General features: G+C 40.9%; 1 protein-coding gene across 2 annotated transcripts in view; it reads left to right on the forward strand.

Moving 5' to 3' along the window:
• The first annotated feature begins 1,132 nt into the window (after positions 1-1,132).
• Positions 1,133-15,900, forward strand: part of pde1a (phosphodiesterase 1A) — a 47,577-nt gene continuing 32,809 nt past the window's right edge. Inside the window, exon 1 of one of the 2 annotated variants that reach the window (XM_023336494.1) lies at positions 1,133-2,520. In XM_023336494.1, the coding sequence (XP_023192262.1) occupies positions 2,138-2,520 (383 nt within the window). In that variant the 5' untranslated portion in view covers positions 1,133-2,137. The remainder of the gene's footprint in view (positions 2,521-15,900) is intronic. The other variant, XM_005803785.3, reaches the window with a different exon arrangement.

The following is a 15,900-nucleotide window of genomic DNA, read 5'->3' on the forward strand; positions in this document are numbered from 1 at the left end:
TACTGCAGAAATGATCACAAAACAAACACAAATGAAAACCAAAACACAAACGTCTGTGAGCACTTTTTGTTTGCAAATTTAAAATAGCAAATTTGACAATTTTGTCAGGCATTCTTCAAATAATTGATGTGAAAAGTTTTTCTCTGTTGCATGTTTCCACCGGTAATTTGACAATTTATTGTTGGTGATGAATGGCTCAGATAAAATCCACATCTAAATCAAATAATTTAGAGTCTGTCTTTAAAGGAGTTGTACATCAGGTCTCTCCATCCAATCTGACTGAGACTGAGCAGCAAAGAAGACTTGGAAATGTTCTTCAGGTGACAGAAGGCCGACTTTGTGACAGTCTTTATGTGACTCTGAAGGTTCAGGTCTGAGTCCATCACTACAGCCAGATTTTGGACCTGATCGCTGGTATCCAGCTTCAGTAACTGAAGCTGTGTGCTGACTCCAGATTGTTTCTCTTTAGGTCCAAAGATAATAACTTAGTTTTTTTTTGTAAGTCATAGCTTCTGGCAAAATTTCCACTGATCTCATAAAGCAGAATTTCTAAACTCTGGTCTTTAGGGACCACTGCCCGACATGTTTTAGGTGTTTCCCTTCTGTCAAGCACCCAGCTTGAATAAGTGGGTGACTAAGAGGCTCGACTCGATGGCATGCAGAGGAGGTCATGCAATCACTTGAATCAGCTGCTCTGGAACAGAGACACATTTAAAACATGTCGGGCAACAGAGAACCAGAACTAAAAAACTGTAGCTATGTTTCCAATAACCATAGAGTTGCGCTAATTGAAAATTTGAAAATACAAAAATAACTTTGCTTAATAGAAACACGCTAATTTAAAAAAAAAAAAAAAAACATTTTTTCACCAAAAAGTTTTTGCCGTGGTTGTTCGGCCGTATCTAAATAGGTGAATTTCGCGAAAGTGCAATGCTGTAATTTTTCGCATCACAACAGTCGCGTGATCAACAGCCGGATGTTACTACTGGTGAAAACAACAAAGAAGACGATGACAGGAAGTGGGAGGAGGAGGATGGTTTGTTTTGAATAATGTGCAGCTGGCTCCATCAGAGCTCTCACAGCATCGCACAGTTCATAAAAACTTTAATTGAATTTCTTATATGAAGGAAACACCACAAATGTGAAATTGTAGGGCTTTTTTGTTTGTCTTTTTTTACATTAACAGAATACAGACAAATATTTGAACACATGTGTATTGGAAAAGCAGCTACTGTCATAAAGCAAATAACAACATAGATATATATTTTTCCCAGTCTGGGTTTTGCATGGTGCCTCTGCAACAGATTTCTATTTTTTTTCTTTTTCTGCATTGACCAGTGGAGCCTCTTGAGGGCGCTAATAGCTCTATTCACTATACGATTGTTCCATTTGACTGAGGATGTGTGACTGTGATTTTCAGGAACATTACATCATCGTTGTCTAAAGCCCTACACACACACACGCCGCATCTCTGGCAGCAGGTCAGAGGTCAGGGCAGACTGAGATGTTTCGTTTTGCACCTTTAGCGTAAAGTTCTGCTCTTCTGAATCCGGGAGGTGGGGAGAGATGTGGAGGAGGAGGAAGAGGAGGAAGAGGCTGGTCTGTCGGCTGCAGGATTCCATCACTCTTGGCAACCGTTGTTGAGTTTCCACGGAAACACTAAGCAATGTTCCCTGCTTTCTCTTTTGTCCTCCTTCATCACTCTCTGCTGTCGCTCTCTCTCCCTCCCTCTCTCCATCCCGTCTTTATCGCTGGTCGACCTCCCCCTTGCGTTGCCACGGCGATGCTCGGAGTCCGCCGCAGTGTTGGAGCGCAGAGTTGAACTGATCGCCTTCCTTTTGCTGTTTGTTCTTTTCTCTTTAAAGAAAAAAAAAATTTTTTTTTTTTGCAACCTCTCACCCAACCTCCCCACTGGGCAGAGGGCAACCATTTGGAGTGTCTTGCAGAGTGACATCAGAGGAAGTTGGATGAAGTTGGAAAAACTCTTGTACTCTTCTTCTTCTTTTTCTTCTTCTTCAATCTGCGTTGATGTTTTCTCCACTCCGGCGCTCTGAGACACCTTTGCGGGGACCAAACTCCACTCTGTGAACACTTCTTGAGAAAAAGACAAAAAAATAAAAAAAACTCGCAGAGAGAGATGAGTGATGAGGCGGAGGAGGTGCAGCTCCCTGTGGGGGTGACGGAAACTGAGGAGGAGCAACAGGAGGAAGGACTTTTCCAGGAGTTGTTGGAGGAACAAGAGGAGCGGGAAGAGGTGGAGGAGGTGAAGATGTCACTCACAGAGGAGATGCAGGAGGTGCAGCCATGTGAGGTTGAGGAGATGCAGCAAGCTGAGGAGAAGGAGGAGCAGCAGCTGCAGGAGGAAGAGGAGGAGGAGGAGGTGCAGGGTGAGGAGATGCTGCAAACTGAGCAACAGCAGCTGCAGGAAGACGAGGGGAAGCACATCGAGGAGGTGCAAGACTTTGTTGACACTCTGGAGCAGAACCACAACAATCAGGTCCTGATCCGACTCAGAGGAATGTGAGTAAACACGTTCATCTGACTGACGATGATGATGATGATGTCAGCTTGGTGCTGATGGTTGAAGATGGTGAAGTGCAGCCACCGGGACGCCATCAGTGTGGTCTCCTGGTTGCCGTGGTGATGTTGGCATGAAGCGAGGATGGACGAGGGTTTGGGGTGAGGGGAGGGGGCGAATTAGAGAAAATTAGTGTGGACTGGTGGGCGTGCAACATCCTGGAGAAGGGAAGAGAGAGGATGCGCATGTGTATGGGTGTGTGTGTGTGTGTGTTTCAGCTGAGGTCTGCATGGCAGATTTATTTATTTCTTTTTTTTTGTCCACCGACGTGGATTCTTTGCGTCGCAGCACGGACTCGCACATCTGCCTGGGTCTGAGGCTACAGCAGAAGATGTTGGAGAGAAGAGAGAAAGAAAGAAAATAATAAAAACAGCCTTTTTTTTCTTTTCTTGGGTTCTGTATTGTTGCCATGGCAACGGCAGAGCGTTGCGATGCAGCAAAGTCTCTGCAAAGATTGACAGATCAGCACCAAGACGGAAGGGAGAGATATGCAAATGAAGGCAGGACACCAGATACAGAATGTTTGAGTCTTTTCCTGCTGCTACAGGAAAATGAAACACGTTAACTTGCTGTTTATAGCTGAACACATGGCGACTCCGTGTTGAGGTGTCACAGTTTTTATGGAATTTCTGGGGTTTGTCGTGCAATCCCTGGTGTGTGTACTTCCAGCCTTCGTTCAGTAGCTTCATTGCATCCTTTCCAACTTTCGTAAATCCTTATGAATAAAATGCAACTCCTGCATTTTAAAGTGGAATAAACAGCAGCCTCGTCTCGTAGAAACAACCAACAAGCAGAAGATCAAATGCCTCAATAAAGGTTGGTTCCTGTTCAGTTTGTCATGGGCTTGACGGTTTTTGTTACTAGTTGCACATTAAGACAGGAAATAATCTGCAAGTTTGTGCAATTTATCCAAAAGTATACTCATTTGTCTTCACACACATAAACATCCCATTCTTGGTCCATTGGGTGTAAAGTGATACCACTCTACGACAGCCTCTAATCTTCTGGGAAGACTTTCAGGGGAAAAAATCACTCATTTATGTCTTTGTGGACCCTGACCTTTACACTGGGTAAAAATCTGGAACAGGAAAGGACCATCCTCCAAACTATCGTAAAGTTGGGAGCAAGAAATTCTCCTAAGTCTTGGCTTGCTCCTGAAAAGCGGCTCCACACCATTACATCCTGCTCTCCATCTAACCTGACGCAGTGCAATCAGGAAAGTGTTGTTCTCCTGGCAACTGCCAAACCAAGTCTCATCCACTGGATTGCCAGAGAGAAAAGGGTGAATCATCACTCCGGAGGACACACCTGTGCAGCTCAAGAAGCCAGTAGTGACACACTTAACAACGCTGCTTCTGACACTTTGAGTTACAGTTTGTGATACAATGAAACTTGGAGGTCCGTAGCTAATGGAGTCTGTGAGAACACAGCAACCACTGCGTACGATGCACCCGGCGCATCTCACCTTCTGTTTTTGGAGGGGAACTGAAGTGATTCTGGAGTTCAGCCCTTCAGAGCTACTTTGTGACTTTTAGACACATCTCTTCTGCAACACACCTCAGTCAAATAAGTGTCTCTTTCATGAGGCTCTGTAGAGGTGATTGAATGCTAATGAGGTAATACAACTATTTGATTCAGGTGCGTTCTCAAGTAATAAAGGGCAACATGGACTTTCATCATGACATTTAGTGGTGTTTATTTAACTGACAACTAAGTCGAGGACAAAAAGTATAGAAGTGAACACAAATGTTTATACACGTAGAACAGGTTAGTTTGGAGGTGAAGCAGATTGGATGCAACACAGTCTATCACAGTAACTGTTTTCCCACATGGCTTTCGTATCGTGTTACTTTTGATGATATCAGCTTTTGACCATATGTGATTGTTGGAGACCTGAGAGAAATCATTCATGCCACATTTAGTGTCATTCTGGCCTTGTATGTGAAAGTTGTGGCGTTTTAAAATTTTTGGAGAGAAAGCAAACTTTGAGGCCCCGCCCCTTCAGCACGCACAAAAAAAACTCAAGCTTTTGATAACTTTTAATCTCCAATGACTTAAAGGCATACAGAGCATTTATTGTTTGAAAACATGCATCAGTTGGAATGTATGTATAATTGAATTGATTTTTTTTAGGTGACATTTGATTTGTCTCTATATAAATAAACTGAATTTAACTGAATTAAAAGCATATTTTGAAAAACAATCTTGATGCAAGTATTAAACATATTTTCATTAAACCCACATTTTTGCATTAAATAGTTTTTTATTAGCATGATGTAATACTCTAACCTTAATTGTTATGTTTTCATTAACAGTAAATGGAAATGTATTTTGATTAAAATAATTGCAGACTGATAAAAATATCAGTCTGCATGTAGAATTTATTGAATATATCCATTTAGACTTGTTTAAGTCAAAATCAGAATAAAAGGTTTATGACTGTTATTATATGCTGGATTATTTTTATAGCAGAGGAAATAAATTACTTTTGTAGCTTAATTAAAACGAAGTAAAACAAGTCACACAAGTTTTTTTTTTAGCTTTGTACAATTTCAGTGAAAGTGTAGTATTTCTTCGTCGTGGCCCAGACCAAAGGAGGGAAAAAAAGACTTTCCTCACCAGTCAGAGGAACAAAACGTTTCCTCTTCCTGTGACCTTTATTTTTACAAATCCTGAACCAATCTGGTGAAACACTTTTGTAGAGCATCCTTTCTGTGAATGAATTTGCCCGCATCAGCAGTAAAGCATGCTGATACGGATGTGCTTTTGCTTTTTCTATTACACTAAGGCGCTGTGCATTGAATCAGCTCAACTGTAATCCCCAAAACCTCAAAAGCAAACATGTGAACACGAGCCAGCAGCCTCACACACTCCCTGTTTCTGCAGCTCTCCGACTAAACGCTGCCACTCACACAACAATCCTTTTTATTTAGGATGCAAGAGTGTTTCTGTTGGGATTAACACTACGGACGCCCTATACTATGTTGTCTGTTATGTCCATATGAAGCCACCTGGATTTGGAAGCACATAACGCTTTCTGTTTTTTTGCTTAACGTCCAAAAAACAAAACCAAACAGGAAATAAAACATAGTGTCGTCAAGTAAGCAGAGGCATACCAACATTAAAAAAATGTATCAGCTTGGGATAATTACGAAATGGCGGCTTAATTGGCTGAGAGTAATTTGGGAAAGTTCAGTGCCGATGTGGCTGCAATTAAATTGCCTTGGTTTTCTGACAACAAAATGAAGGAAAGACGGGACACAAACACGGTGATAGCGACCTCAGTCAACGCCGCCACTCCAAATACGCCCAAACCGCGAGGAGTGAATGGCCGACTGGCAGCTTTTAATGATTAAAGCTGCATCGCTTTAAATGTCAGCGATGCTGCTGAATGAATGAACAAACAAACGCTCTGCCTCACCGGTGTTTCGCACAACCATGGGAAAACCAGACCATTTGGCACTTAACAGGTTGAAAATGAAAAGTTTTTCATCTAAGTCCTCGAGAACCTTCTCCTGTTTCCTTAAACATTTACACTCGATTCTCAACCGTGTTCACCAAAGAGTTAAACTTTGAGCTGACTTGGGTGTCAAAAAGAAATTTGCTGAAAAATTAATTATGTAAAGTGCTCAATATTTTCCCAGAAGGATGAAATTAATAGTTGTTGTGCTAATTTAAAATCTGGTGAAATATACAGTACAGACCAAAAGTTTGGACACACCTTTTAATTCAATGAGTTTCCTTTATTTTCATGACTATTGACATTGTAGATTCACACTGAAGGCATCAAAACTATGAATAACACATGTGGAAATATGCACTAAACAAAAAAGTGTAAAACAACTGAAAATAGCCCTTATATTCTAGTTTCTTCAAAGTAGCAACCTTTTGCTGTGATTACTGCTTTGCACACACTCTGCATTTTCTTGATGAGCTTCAAGAGGTCGTCACCTGAAATGGTTTTCACTTCATAGGTCAACCTGCCCTGTCAGGTTAATAAGTGGGATTTCTTGCCTTATAAATAGTCATGAAAATAAAGAAAACCCATTGAATTAGAAGGTGTGTCCAAACTTTTGGTCTGTACTGTACATGTGTTTTAAATCTTTAGATTTCAATGAAACTGACTCAAAATTTCTGAGTGTTGCTTTAGGGCAGCGATGGTTTCACAGAGAAACCACAGGGCTCAAAATGTTCAGATAATTCCAACGTTCATTTTAGTCTAAAGCTGAATTAAATGCAACATGCTAAATTAATATTTAAGAAAAATCCTTTTGTGAGTCATCCACTACTGGCCCTCCATCCAGCTGGGTTTAACTTTTTTTAATGATTTCAATAAAAAAACAAAACAAACAAATTTCGGATTGCCTACGTCTTTCTGAGTCATTTTGCCTTCATATTTATTCAAGCGTGTCGTTTAGTTGATTTGTCCTCACATTCTTGAAAAGATTGAATGGCTCTGGTTATGTTGCTGGACAAAATAAATATAACAGAGTTTTCTGCTTCGATCTGCTCATCATTACCTTCTCAATCGCAAAGCAAATGAGCTCTAATGACAGGACAAACACAGCTGCGAGCTTCTCGTCTTCTTAGCTCATTAGCAGCGTCCACGCTGACTGGCAATCTTTATTTTTGTGTTTGCAGCCATGCAGCTGGTTGCTTCTCTTTCAAAATGTCACATGAACTACATACTGCAAACAGCGTTGATCTAGTGACACAAATAAACTTAATTTCTTATAATAAAGCACATTTCAAGATGCATTAATATGCTGTGGAGTGATAGAATTAACTACTTATTATTTACTTTACATTATATTCAGAATTCCTAATTGCATTTCTGAGCTACTTGAAAGAAGGTTTGTTGCAGTTTATTTTTACATGTTTGACCAAGCTAGTCAAACTATTGTTTTGTCAATTTCAGATTCTTTATTATTTATTATCCATTGGGTTTTGTACTCCTAATTGCACTGACTGAACAAATTAAAATTGTGTTGTTTTTCCATGGTTGACCAAGCTGTGAAGCTACTGGTGTATTTAAGTGTGTCGTGCTGGTGCCGAGTTATCAGATAAATGTGTGAGAGCCCAAAGACCACCAGACAGGTGTTGGTATTTTTGTTGTGTCTGCATGAGGTGGAGGGCGACAATAACATGCATTAAGAGAGCAGCAGAAATACCGTCATAAAGGACATGTGGATATAAGGAAGACATTTTGTCCAACAGCTTCAGTTACTCGATTATGTAAAATCTGAATACAATTTTATTGGTCGCAGCTGTTTGCATATCAAATTTTCATGAACTTATTGGTTGTGAATGGTAAAACAAATATTAAAGGGGCAGTATTATGTGCTTTCCAGCCACGTAGTATCATTTTATAGCACAGTCAAATAACTATGTTACCTTCAGGTGTCATAAAGAAGCTCCTCCTCTTTCTGAAGCTCCGCCTTCAGGAAGTCATTACAACATGGCTCCTCTATTAACCCTTTAACAATGTTTTTACCAGTTTTAGTTAGTATAATGAGCTCAGCAGATGCACAGTTCCAACCAGGTGTTTGCTAATTGCTGCCGGCTAGTCTGAAGGAGCTGAGCGGGGCAGTCATGGTGGAGGCACAACTGTAGCTCATAGTAGGAACTTCATCCTTGAAGGTGGAACAAGATCCACAAAACACTTTGCACAGCAGAATGGTTGCCAAGGATGTTAGAGGAGTAGAATCAAGTATGTTTTTGATGAGGGAATAAAATTATATCATAATCTAAACTCAAAGAAGTTGATTATACATAATACTATACATTAAATATATAACAAAATAATTGCTCTGTGTCCATGAAATACACACTAATTGCACAGGCTTGGGCTGGCAGTTCTTCTGTACTTGTGGTAAACAACATCTTGTTCTAGCAGATAGTTGGCAAGTTTAGAGATAAAACACAATTTTACCTGCACAAGTGTGTGTGTTGGTTCAAGCATCTGATGCCAAGATAAGCATTCAGGTTGTTTCTTGTTTTTTTTTTTTTTTTTTTTTTTTTTTTTGCTGTTGCCAAATCCTGATACAAACATTGGCAAGTGAATGAATCCCCTGTCTGCAGTGACTCAAAGAGACATGCTGGAAGTGTAAAAATAAAGATCCAGTTCAGCGTAGAAGCTTGTCTCCTGTCCTGAGGAGCCTACTACTACTACTACTACTACTGCTGCTGCTGCTGTTGTTGTGGTTTCTCAGTTTTGTTTTTCTCTCTTTCTGCAGTTGTAGAGGCAGACTTCAAGAGTGTTGACCTGTGTTCACTCTACGCTTGTTTATCTCCTCTACTACTGTCTCCTTTCATTTTAAACCTTTTCTTCACCTTTCTCCCTTTCTTTGTTTTATTTTTCTTTTCTTTTTCGCCTTTGGTTGATTGCAGTTGAATTAAATTTCTAATCAAGTTTTATATAAATGTATATTTTGTGGAGCATTGGGTCAAAAGTCACAACATTCCACTTGAGAAAGTAAACCTTTTAGCCCTCAGCTTGGCACTCAATTCTGAGTGCCACAATGCCAGTTGGGACAGATTAAAAAATATATATATATAAGAATCCCGATACTCTATTGGGTGAGGCTCCCTGGTGAAGGTCTGTTTTTCTGGGACTCAGCTGGTTAGCAGTCCTCAGTGAAGTTCAGGCTCAACAGAAATGCTGCTTGTGCATGAGCAGACTTTGATTGTCGAAGCTGCGTGTAAAGAAAGCGCGCTGCGTATTCTCCAGATGGCTCAGGATTCAACAGGCCGCAAAAGGGAGATTTACAGCATATGTTCGCAGCTGTGAGAGAATGTATTTCAATCTAAGACATGACGTTTTGCTGCAGAGCCTACAGGGTGCTCAGGGGGTGAAATAAAAATAGAAGTCATAAAAATGGATTCACTCGGTACACAAAGTTGTGCACATGGATTTTTTAACAGGGATCTTCTGTTGAAGTTGAAGGGTTGAAGATCCCTGATGATCCCACATGGAGAATCTCAACCCTTCATTGTAAAATGCAGTTTGTCCTGTAGAGTTGACCTGAAAAACCAACAAACCTGTTTGGTGAGACGATGCAAAAACATATGCAATAATGTGCTGGTTGCAAAGGTATGTCCAACCTTGAACTATCAAGCTGTTGAATCACCTGCTTTTGTAATCCATAGTCCCTCTGGACCGTGGTGTTCAGAGACTACATTGATATCTGCAGTGAGAATAATGAGAAGGTGGAGGATAGCCTGTAAGTGGAGGTAATCTCAAGGGAGAAGAGTAATGAAAGTCAGCCAAAGCAAGGCAACGTAAAACATATATATGAGTGATAAGTGGAAGGGAAAAACTGCAAAGCATGGATGTAGTTTAGGTGGATGACTTGAAGGATCTGGGGTTTTACAGTCCGAAACAGCTGGCAGAGGCCAGGTGGAGTGAGAAAGGGGGAGCACAGTTTGTGGAATGGATGACCTTCAAGTTTCAGGGAATATTTATGGCAGAAGAGACTGAAAGAACAAAAGGAACTGAGACTTTACACCAACTGCATTTCCATTAACCATGGAATTGCACAAATTGAAATTCTGAAAATAAATTTTTTGTGAATAACACAAATCTCTTTCTATAAAAAAAATAGTTGTGCTGGGATGAGGTGTTTTTTTCAGATGTATTGAAATAGGTATATTTCACAGAACTGAAATGGAAACACTTTTTTGCATCACATGAGTCACGTGATCAACAGTCGGATGTTTCTACTGGCAAAAACCACAAAGAAGACGACAGGAAGTGGCAGGAGGATGACGGTTTGTTTTTGTTTTGGACAAGGTGCAGCTGGCTCCACCAGAGCTCTTACAGAACCTCAGTTCATAAAACGTGGTGTGTCATTCCAACGTCATGAATCCATAGAACGTTTTTAAAGTACAAAACGCCGCATACGTAGCCGCTCCCAAATATAAGGGGCTGGTTGCTTCAATGCCTGAATAAGACGCTGATGTCTCTGAAAATGAGAATGAAATTGATCTGTTAGCATGATACCTCAGTCATGACAATAAACAACAATCAGAGGTTGAATCGGATTATTGCAAAACTTCCTGCCCACAGCATTACCATCAACAAGGAGGCTTTGAAAATACTCAAATGTTATGAGTTACAACAACATTTCTCTTCCCTTTGGGATAGAAAAAAGTGTTTTTGAATTTGAATTGAAATGTTGACGGCTTTAGCTGTGATGCAAGTTTGTAGTGCTCCAGTTCAACGCTATGAAGCTTACCTGCGTTTTAGACAGCCATCCTCCACTGCGAGGAGAGAAGGACTGATCTGAACGAGGCGGATGTTGATGTCACTTCAATATTTGGAAGCATGGCCAACATGGACTGAACGGCTTTGCTCACTTCCTGTGCTGCCATCGCTGACACTAGCTAACTAGCTAGACCACGACTCTAAAACAGCAGAGAAAATTGATGTTATCATTCACAACTTCTTCTGTTCTCTGATTCTCTGAGCAAGGCTAGGCAGATACTGTATGTCTTCCTTTCAATGGTTTTCTTCCTGCTCCTTTTGAATAAAGACCACATTTACTTTTAATAATTGTCTTATCATCAATTTACCCCCTTTTGTTGATCTCTGCAGCTCTGCTTTGTTACCATGGGTCCCTTGACTCCTTCTCTGCAATAATGCAGGATGTCATTATTGGGTTACTTATTTATAACCCTAACCCTAATTCTCCGCAACTTTCTCTCTGCCCTGTCTGCTGTGTTCATGTAGTTCATGCTAATGTTCTGTCACAGACCTCTGAGGTCTTCACAGAACAACTCTACAGACACTATGATCCAGTCACACACAGGTGGGACGGCTTTGCGTAAGTCTAGCGAACAAAATCTGGATAAAATAAATTTTTTTTACCCAAAAGTCGGGCAACCTGACCCACTGTGGATTGTGTGTGAATCTTGACAACTTCAGACCACAGAGACACAAAGCAGCTCGACCCATTTGGCTCCTCATTCATGACTTCCTCTGCCCAGCATGCTGTATGAGTTTCCGCCAGGTTTTGTTTGAACCGTTGAGTGCCTTCTTACGTCTCTTTGTCATCACAATGACAACAATTATTTTCTGACGAATATGAAGGTTAACAGACAAATGTTTGGGCTGTTTGCAAAGAAAACAAATAAGTGTACAGGTTCTCTTGTTTTGTTTTTGTTTTCTCTCCATTGTTACCATGGTAACAGCAGAGCATTTTGACTTGACAAAGGACAGCCAGATACAGAACATCTTTTATTTCATCTTTTTAAAGGATACTGACTCAGATTTTACCGTTCTGCTATTCTACTTTGCGTCCCCCCCCCCTCCTCTCTTGCTGCATCTTGGTGATTGATTTTTTATACAGCGTGTAAAGAGGCACTGGCAGGGGAAAATACGAAGAGAAATTAAAGTTAAAGGAACATTTTGCACCCGAGAGCTCATCAGATGGTTTTCTGGAGCATAAAATGTAGCACAAGCCAGGCAGAATTTCAAAAACAAAAGTCAAACTGAAGTGTTTTTTTTATTTTTTTTACCTGAAAATGAAATCAGAAAGAACCCAGGGTGGATCAGAGAGAGAGCTGCTGAGATGAAACCAGGCTGACTCTTTCATGCAGTAAGAGAAAAACTGGACTTATGAACCTGTAACTGATCAGATGATGGGTTTTCATCCGGATAGTGTGATGGAAACACTTGTGCGTGTGTGTGTGTGTGTGTGTGTGTGCAGTTTGGGGGATTTTTGTTTTCTGTTAAGTGCTTTATTTTAATGGAGACTTCACTTTATCCTCAGGTCAGAACGCCTGGTATTGATGTAGGCGGCTTAGATGGGCGTAATCATTAGAAAAGCTCAAAAACACACCCTGCAGCTGTTCAACAAATAAAAAAACAAAAAAACGAGCCGCTCACAGATGAATAAAGTACATGTGACGCGCTCAGTTATTACAGTGAGGAAAAATAGAGTTTGGATGTGAAATGACATGAACAGGAAGGCAGAGGAAGCTGAAATCACATCAGGTGGAAGAACATTTCTCCTGCTGGTGAGGGGCGTCAGCCTGGAAAAGTGGCGGTGGAGTGATGAGTCATTTTCCAGAAACTCTCTCCATGCTCACCTGTCAGCGTTTGGACCGCAGCAAACAGGGAAAACAATGCGGTAATCCGGTTCTGCTCGTCCCGCTGTTACAACCCCACCTCCTCCCATCTCCTGCTTTTTAATTCAGCTCTGCTCTTCCCACGCAGGCCAGCGCGCAATTACCATCCGACCCTTGAAATAACAGGTTGCCGCCGTCACATTTCAGAGCCGACGGCGTGCCAGAGCTGTGATTAGCTGCAGCGGCCGGTCAGGGTCCAGGACCGTGACAGGCTAATTTCCACACCCAGCCACAGCTTTCACCGTGGCCGTCATCCACTTGTCCTGTTTTGTTGTTGTTGTTGTTGTTGGTTTTTTTAACCGCGTCACAGCAGGGGAAGCTTTCCCTGAAATGTGTTTGTGCTTGTATTATCACTGAGAGAAGCTCCACTTGACTTTGCCGATAGGGACATTGGACCGCGCTCCAGTCAGTCATTAATAATGAAATTATATCGCCTCGCTTTGCTGAAAAGTGAGGTTTATTGGTTTAATGAAGGTGATAGAAAATGTGAAGCTGACCATTAGCATTTCCCATTTTTTTTACCCAACACCGTAGTTCAGAAACCCCTGGGCCTCGTTTTTGGTGAGAAGCGGTGCCGTGTTGAAAACAACTATTAACAGTAGATTAAGGGCTTAGTCGCATGTAATGCTTAATGGCTTTCATGCTGCATTGGGAGGAGGACTCAAGCATAAGAAAAGACAAAAATGTGAGCTTAAAATCATTTTCAAACTGCTTTGTGATATATTTAAAACTGTTTTCATGATACATAGTTGTTGTTTGCTTTTTCTCCTCAAATGCATTATAGTTTAGATTAATTAGATTAAAATCGGATGTGAAATTCAGGCCAGAATTACTTGCTTGATGGTCGGGTCCGGCTTCTGTGGCGCAGGTAACAATAAATCATAGTGAAAACCAAGCAGAATGCATGATATAAAGTTGTGTTAATCTACTTGTTGTAGAGTAAATAAAGAAGATACAGTAGTTTAACGTATTGAGCAAACAAAAGTTGTCTCCACCCTGCTCTGCTCGAGCAGCAGTGGAGATATCATCCTTTCAGTCACATATCCCAGAAGATTTGCACTTGACTCACCCTGCTGTTACAACAAGCGACAAAATGGAGCTGGAAGATGTTTGACAAAAGTGAAAAATGGGAGAAAAGTGAATACTTAAGTGGTGGTCTAAAATCGAAAGCAGGAAAATCTTTATTAAAACAAAATGTTGGGTCTACTTTGGGTTGGGTCAGGTTGGATTTAAGCTCTAATCGGAATACATCAAGTTTACTATGTATTCCAATTACCAGTAGCCCTTATTGCCTGTTTAGCAAAATCAAGAATAAACTTAATTTGAACTTGCCTGACTTGAAGTAGGCTGTAAAATGATCAATTATAGGATATTTGTATGAGAAACAAAATCCCTGAAGAAAGAACTCAGAGCATCTAAAGCCGCCTTGATGTTAATGTTGGTGTTCATTATTTACCGATATGAAAAAGACATTGGTCCTTCTAAAGGTACGTAAAGCCCTGTTTCACGTTTGCCAAGCGTAGTATCTTGGCCATCATCAAGATGTTTTGACAAAAAAAAAAAACATTTTCGAGACCGATGAGACCGAAGGAGAACTTTTCGAAACATATTTGTACTGTAACCCTAACACAACCACCAGAGACACAAAACAACAAAGTGGCATAAAAACCGAGCATTACGGCAACTAAATAACCGCAATCCCAAAACCACCATACAGACACCATTTTTAATTTAAAAAAGACACAAAAATGAGTGCTAAGGGGGAAAAAAGCAAGATTAGAAAGAAGCACTAAAGATTAAATCATTGCAAAAGAGAAACCCCCTGACAGCATTGTTGCTCCTAATGAGAATAAATAGACAATAAAAGGCCCAGAATGGCCACGGGGCGACTCGAGGAAATAAAAGGAGCAATCTAATGACTTCAGGATAAACAAAAAAAAAAAAGAAAGCTAAATGAAAAGAGAAACTGGCAGAGCACCAGCCCCAGTAGCAGTGAAATAGACCCTTAGGGTTCATTCACACCAGCCCTGGTTAGTCCGCTTTAATCTAACTCTGGTTAATTTGCCTAGAAAGTCCAGTTTGTTTCTGGAGGTGTGAATGAGCAATCTAACTCTGATGTGGACCAAAACAACAAACTCCTGTTCACCTACAAACCTCCGTCTCAGTTTGGTTGAAGTGAACTCTGGTGCGGTTTGAATGCAGATGTGGCTGCAAGTGGACTGGACACAGCTCCAAAAGCAGGAAGTAAAGTGTAACGCGGAGCGTTCTGGGTAAAAAAGCAAAAACTAGCACAAAAGTCTAGCGCCGGCAGGAAAAAATGGCGTGTGGTCTTTCACTACAACCGCTAACATTTGATGCTACCCCATTTTTAGCTGAGCTCCTTCTTAAACGCTGGTAACATTTTGTAAAAGGCTTAATGGAGATACAATGTTGTCATGACTTCCTGAAGGCAGAGTGTCAGGAAGAGCAGGAACTTCTTAAAGAGACAGAGGCCCAATTTCAAGGCGCTAAATTGCAAAGTCAAAGTTCTAAGTCATGTTTGATATATACAGTATTGTTATAAAAACTGAAGGTAACATAGTTACTTGATGGTGCTATAAAATTGCACTATATGCCTGGAAAATGCATAATGCTGCCCTTGAACCTTTTCTAGGTTGTGGTTGTCACCCTGGGTTCAAACTGTTTGCATTACAGAAACCAACCAAAATAAATGAGTTCCACCATTTCTAGTTAAAAAAGTGGCCAAATATCCAATCAGAAAAATGTTAAAGGCCTGAAAAACAACCATATATCCAAATATGAGGTAGCGGGAGTGTTGAATAATTATTCGAAGGTGGATAAAACAACTGCTTAAGTGTATCTTTAACAGCCCAAATGTTAAAAGATACTCTTTTAACATTTGGGCTAATGCTAATGTTCAGGATGATGATCAGTAAGAAGACTCTGAAGCCACATTGAGCACCAGTGAGGACTTTATGTGGCTTCATAGGTGCAAAATAAAGATGCCGAATGACACGAAATGGCCCAAATCAGCCGCAGCCGGTCGATTATATTTTCGTTGGACTGTGCTCCATTTGTGGACGGGAGTTCCTCGGGGAGTTAATTCCGCCTCGGCGCGCTCACAAGGCCCATTCCCAGCTGGCCCACGTTTCCCCTGCAGGTCGGAGATCAAAGCGTTGAAGCTCCTCCAA

The sequence above is a fragment of the Xiphophorus maculatus genome, chromosome 7, assembly GCF_002775205.1.
Source record: "Xiphophorus maculatus strain JP 163 A chromosome 7, X_maculatus-5.0-male, whole genome shotgun sequence".
Classification (NCBI taxonomy): Eukaryota; Metazoa; Chordata; class Actinopteri; order Cyprinodontiformes; family Poeciliidae; genus Xiphophorus; species Xiphophorus maculatus.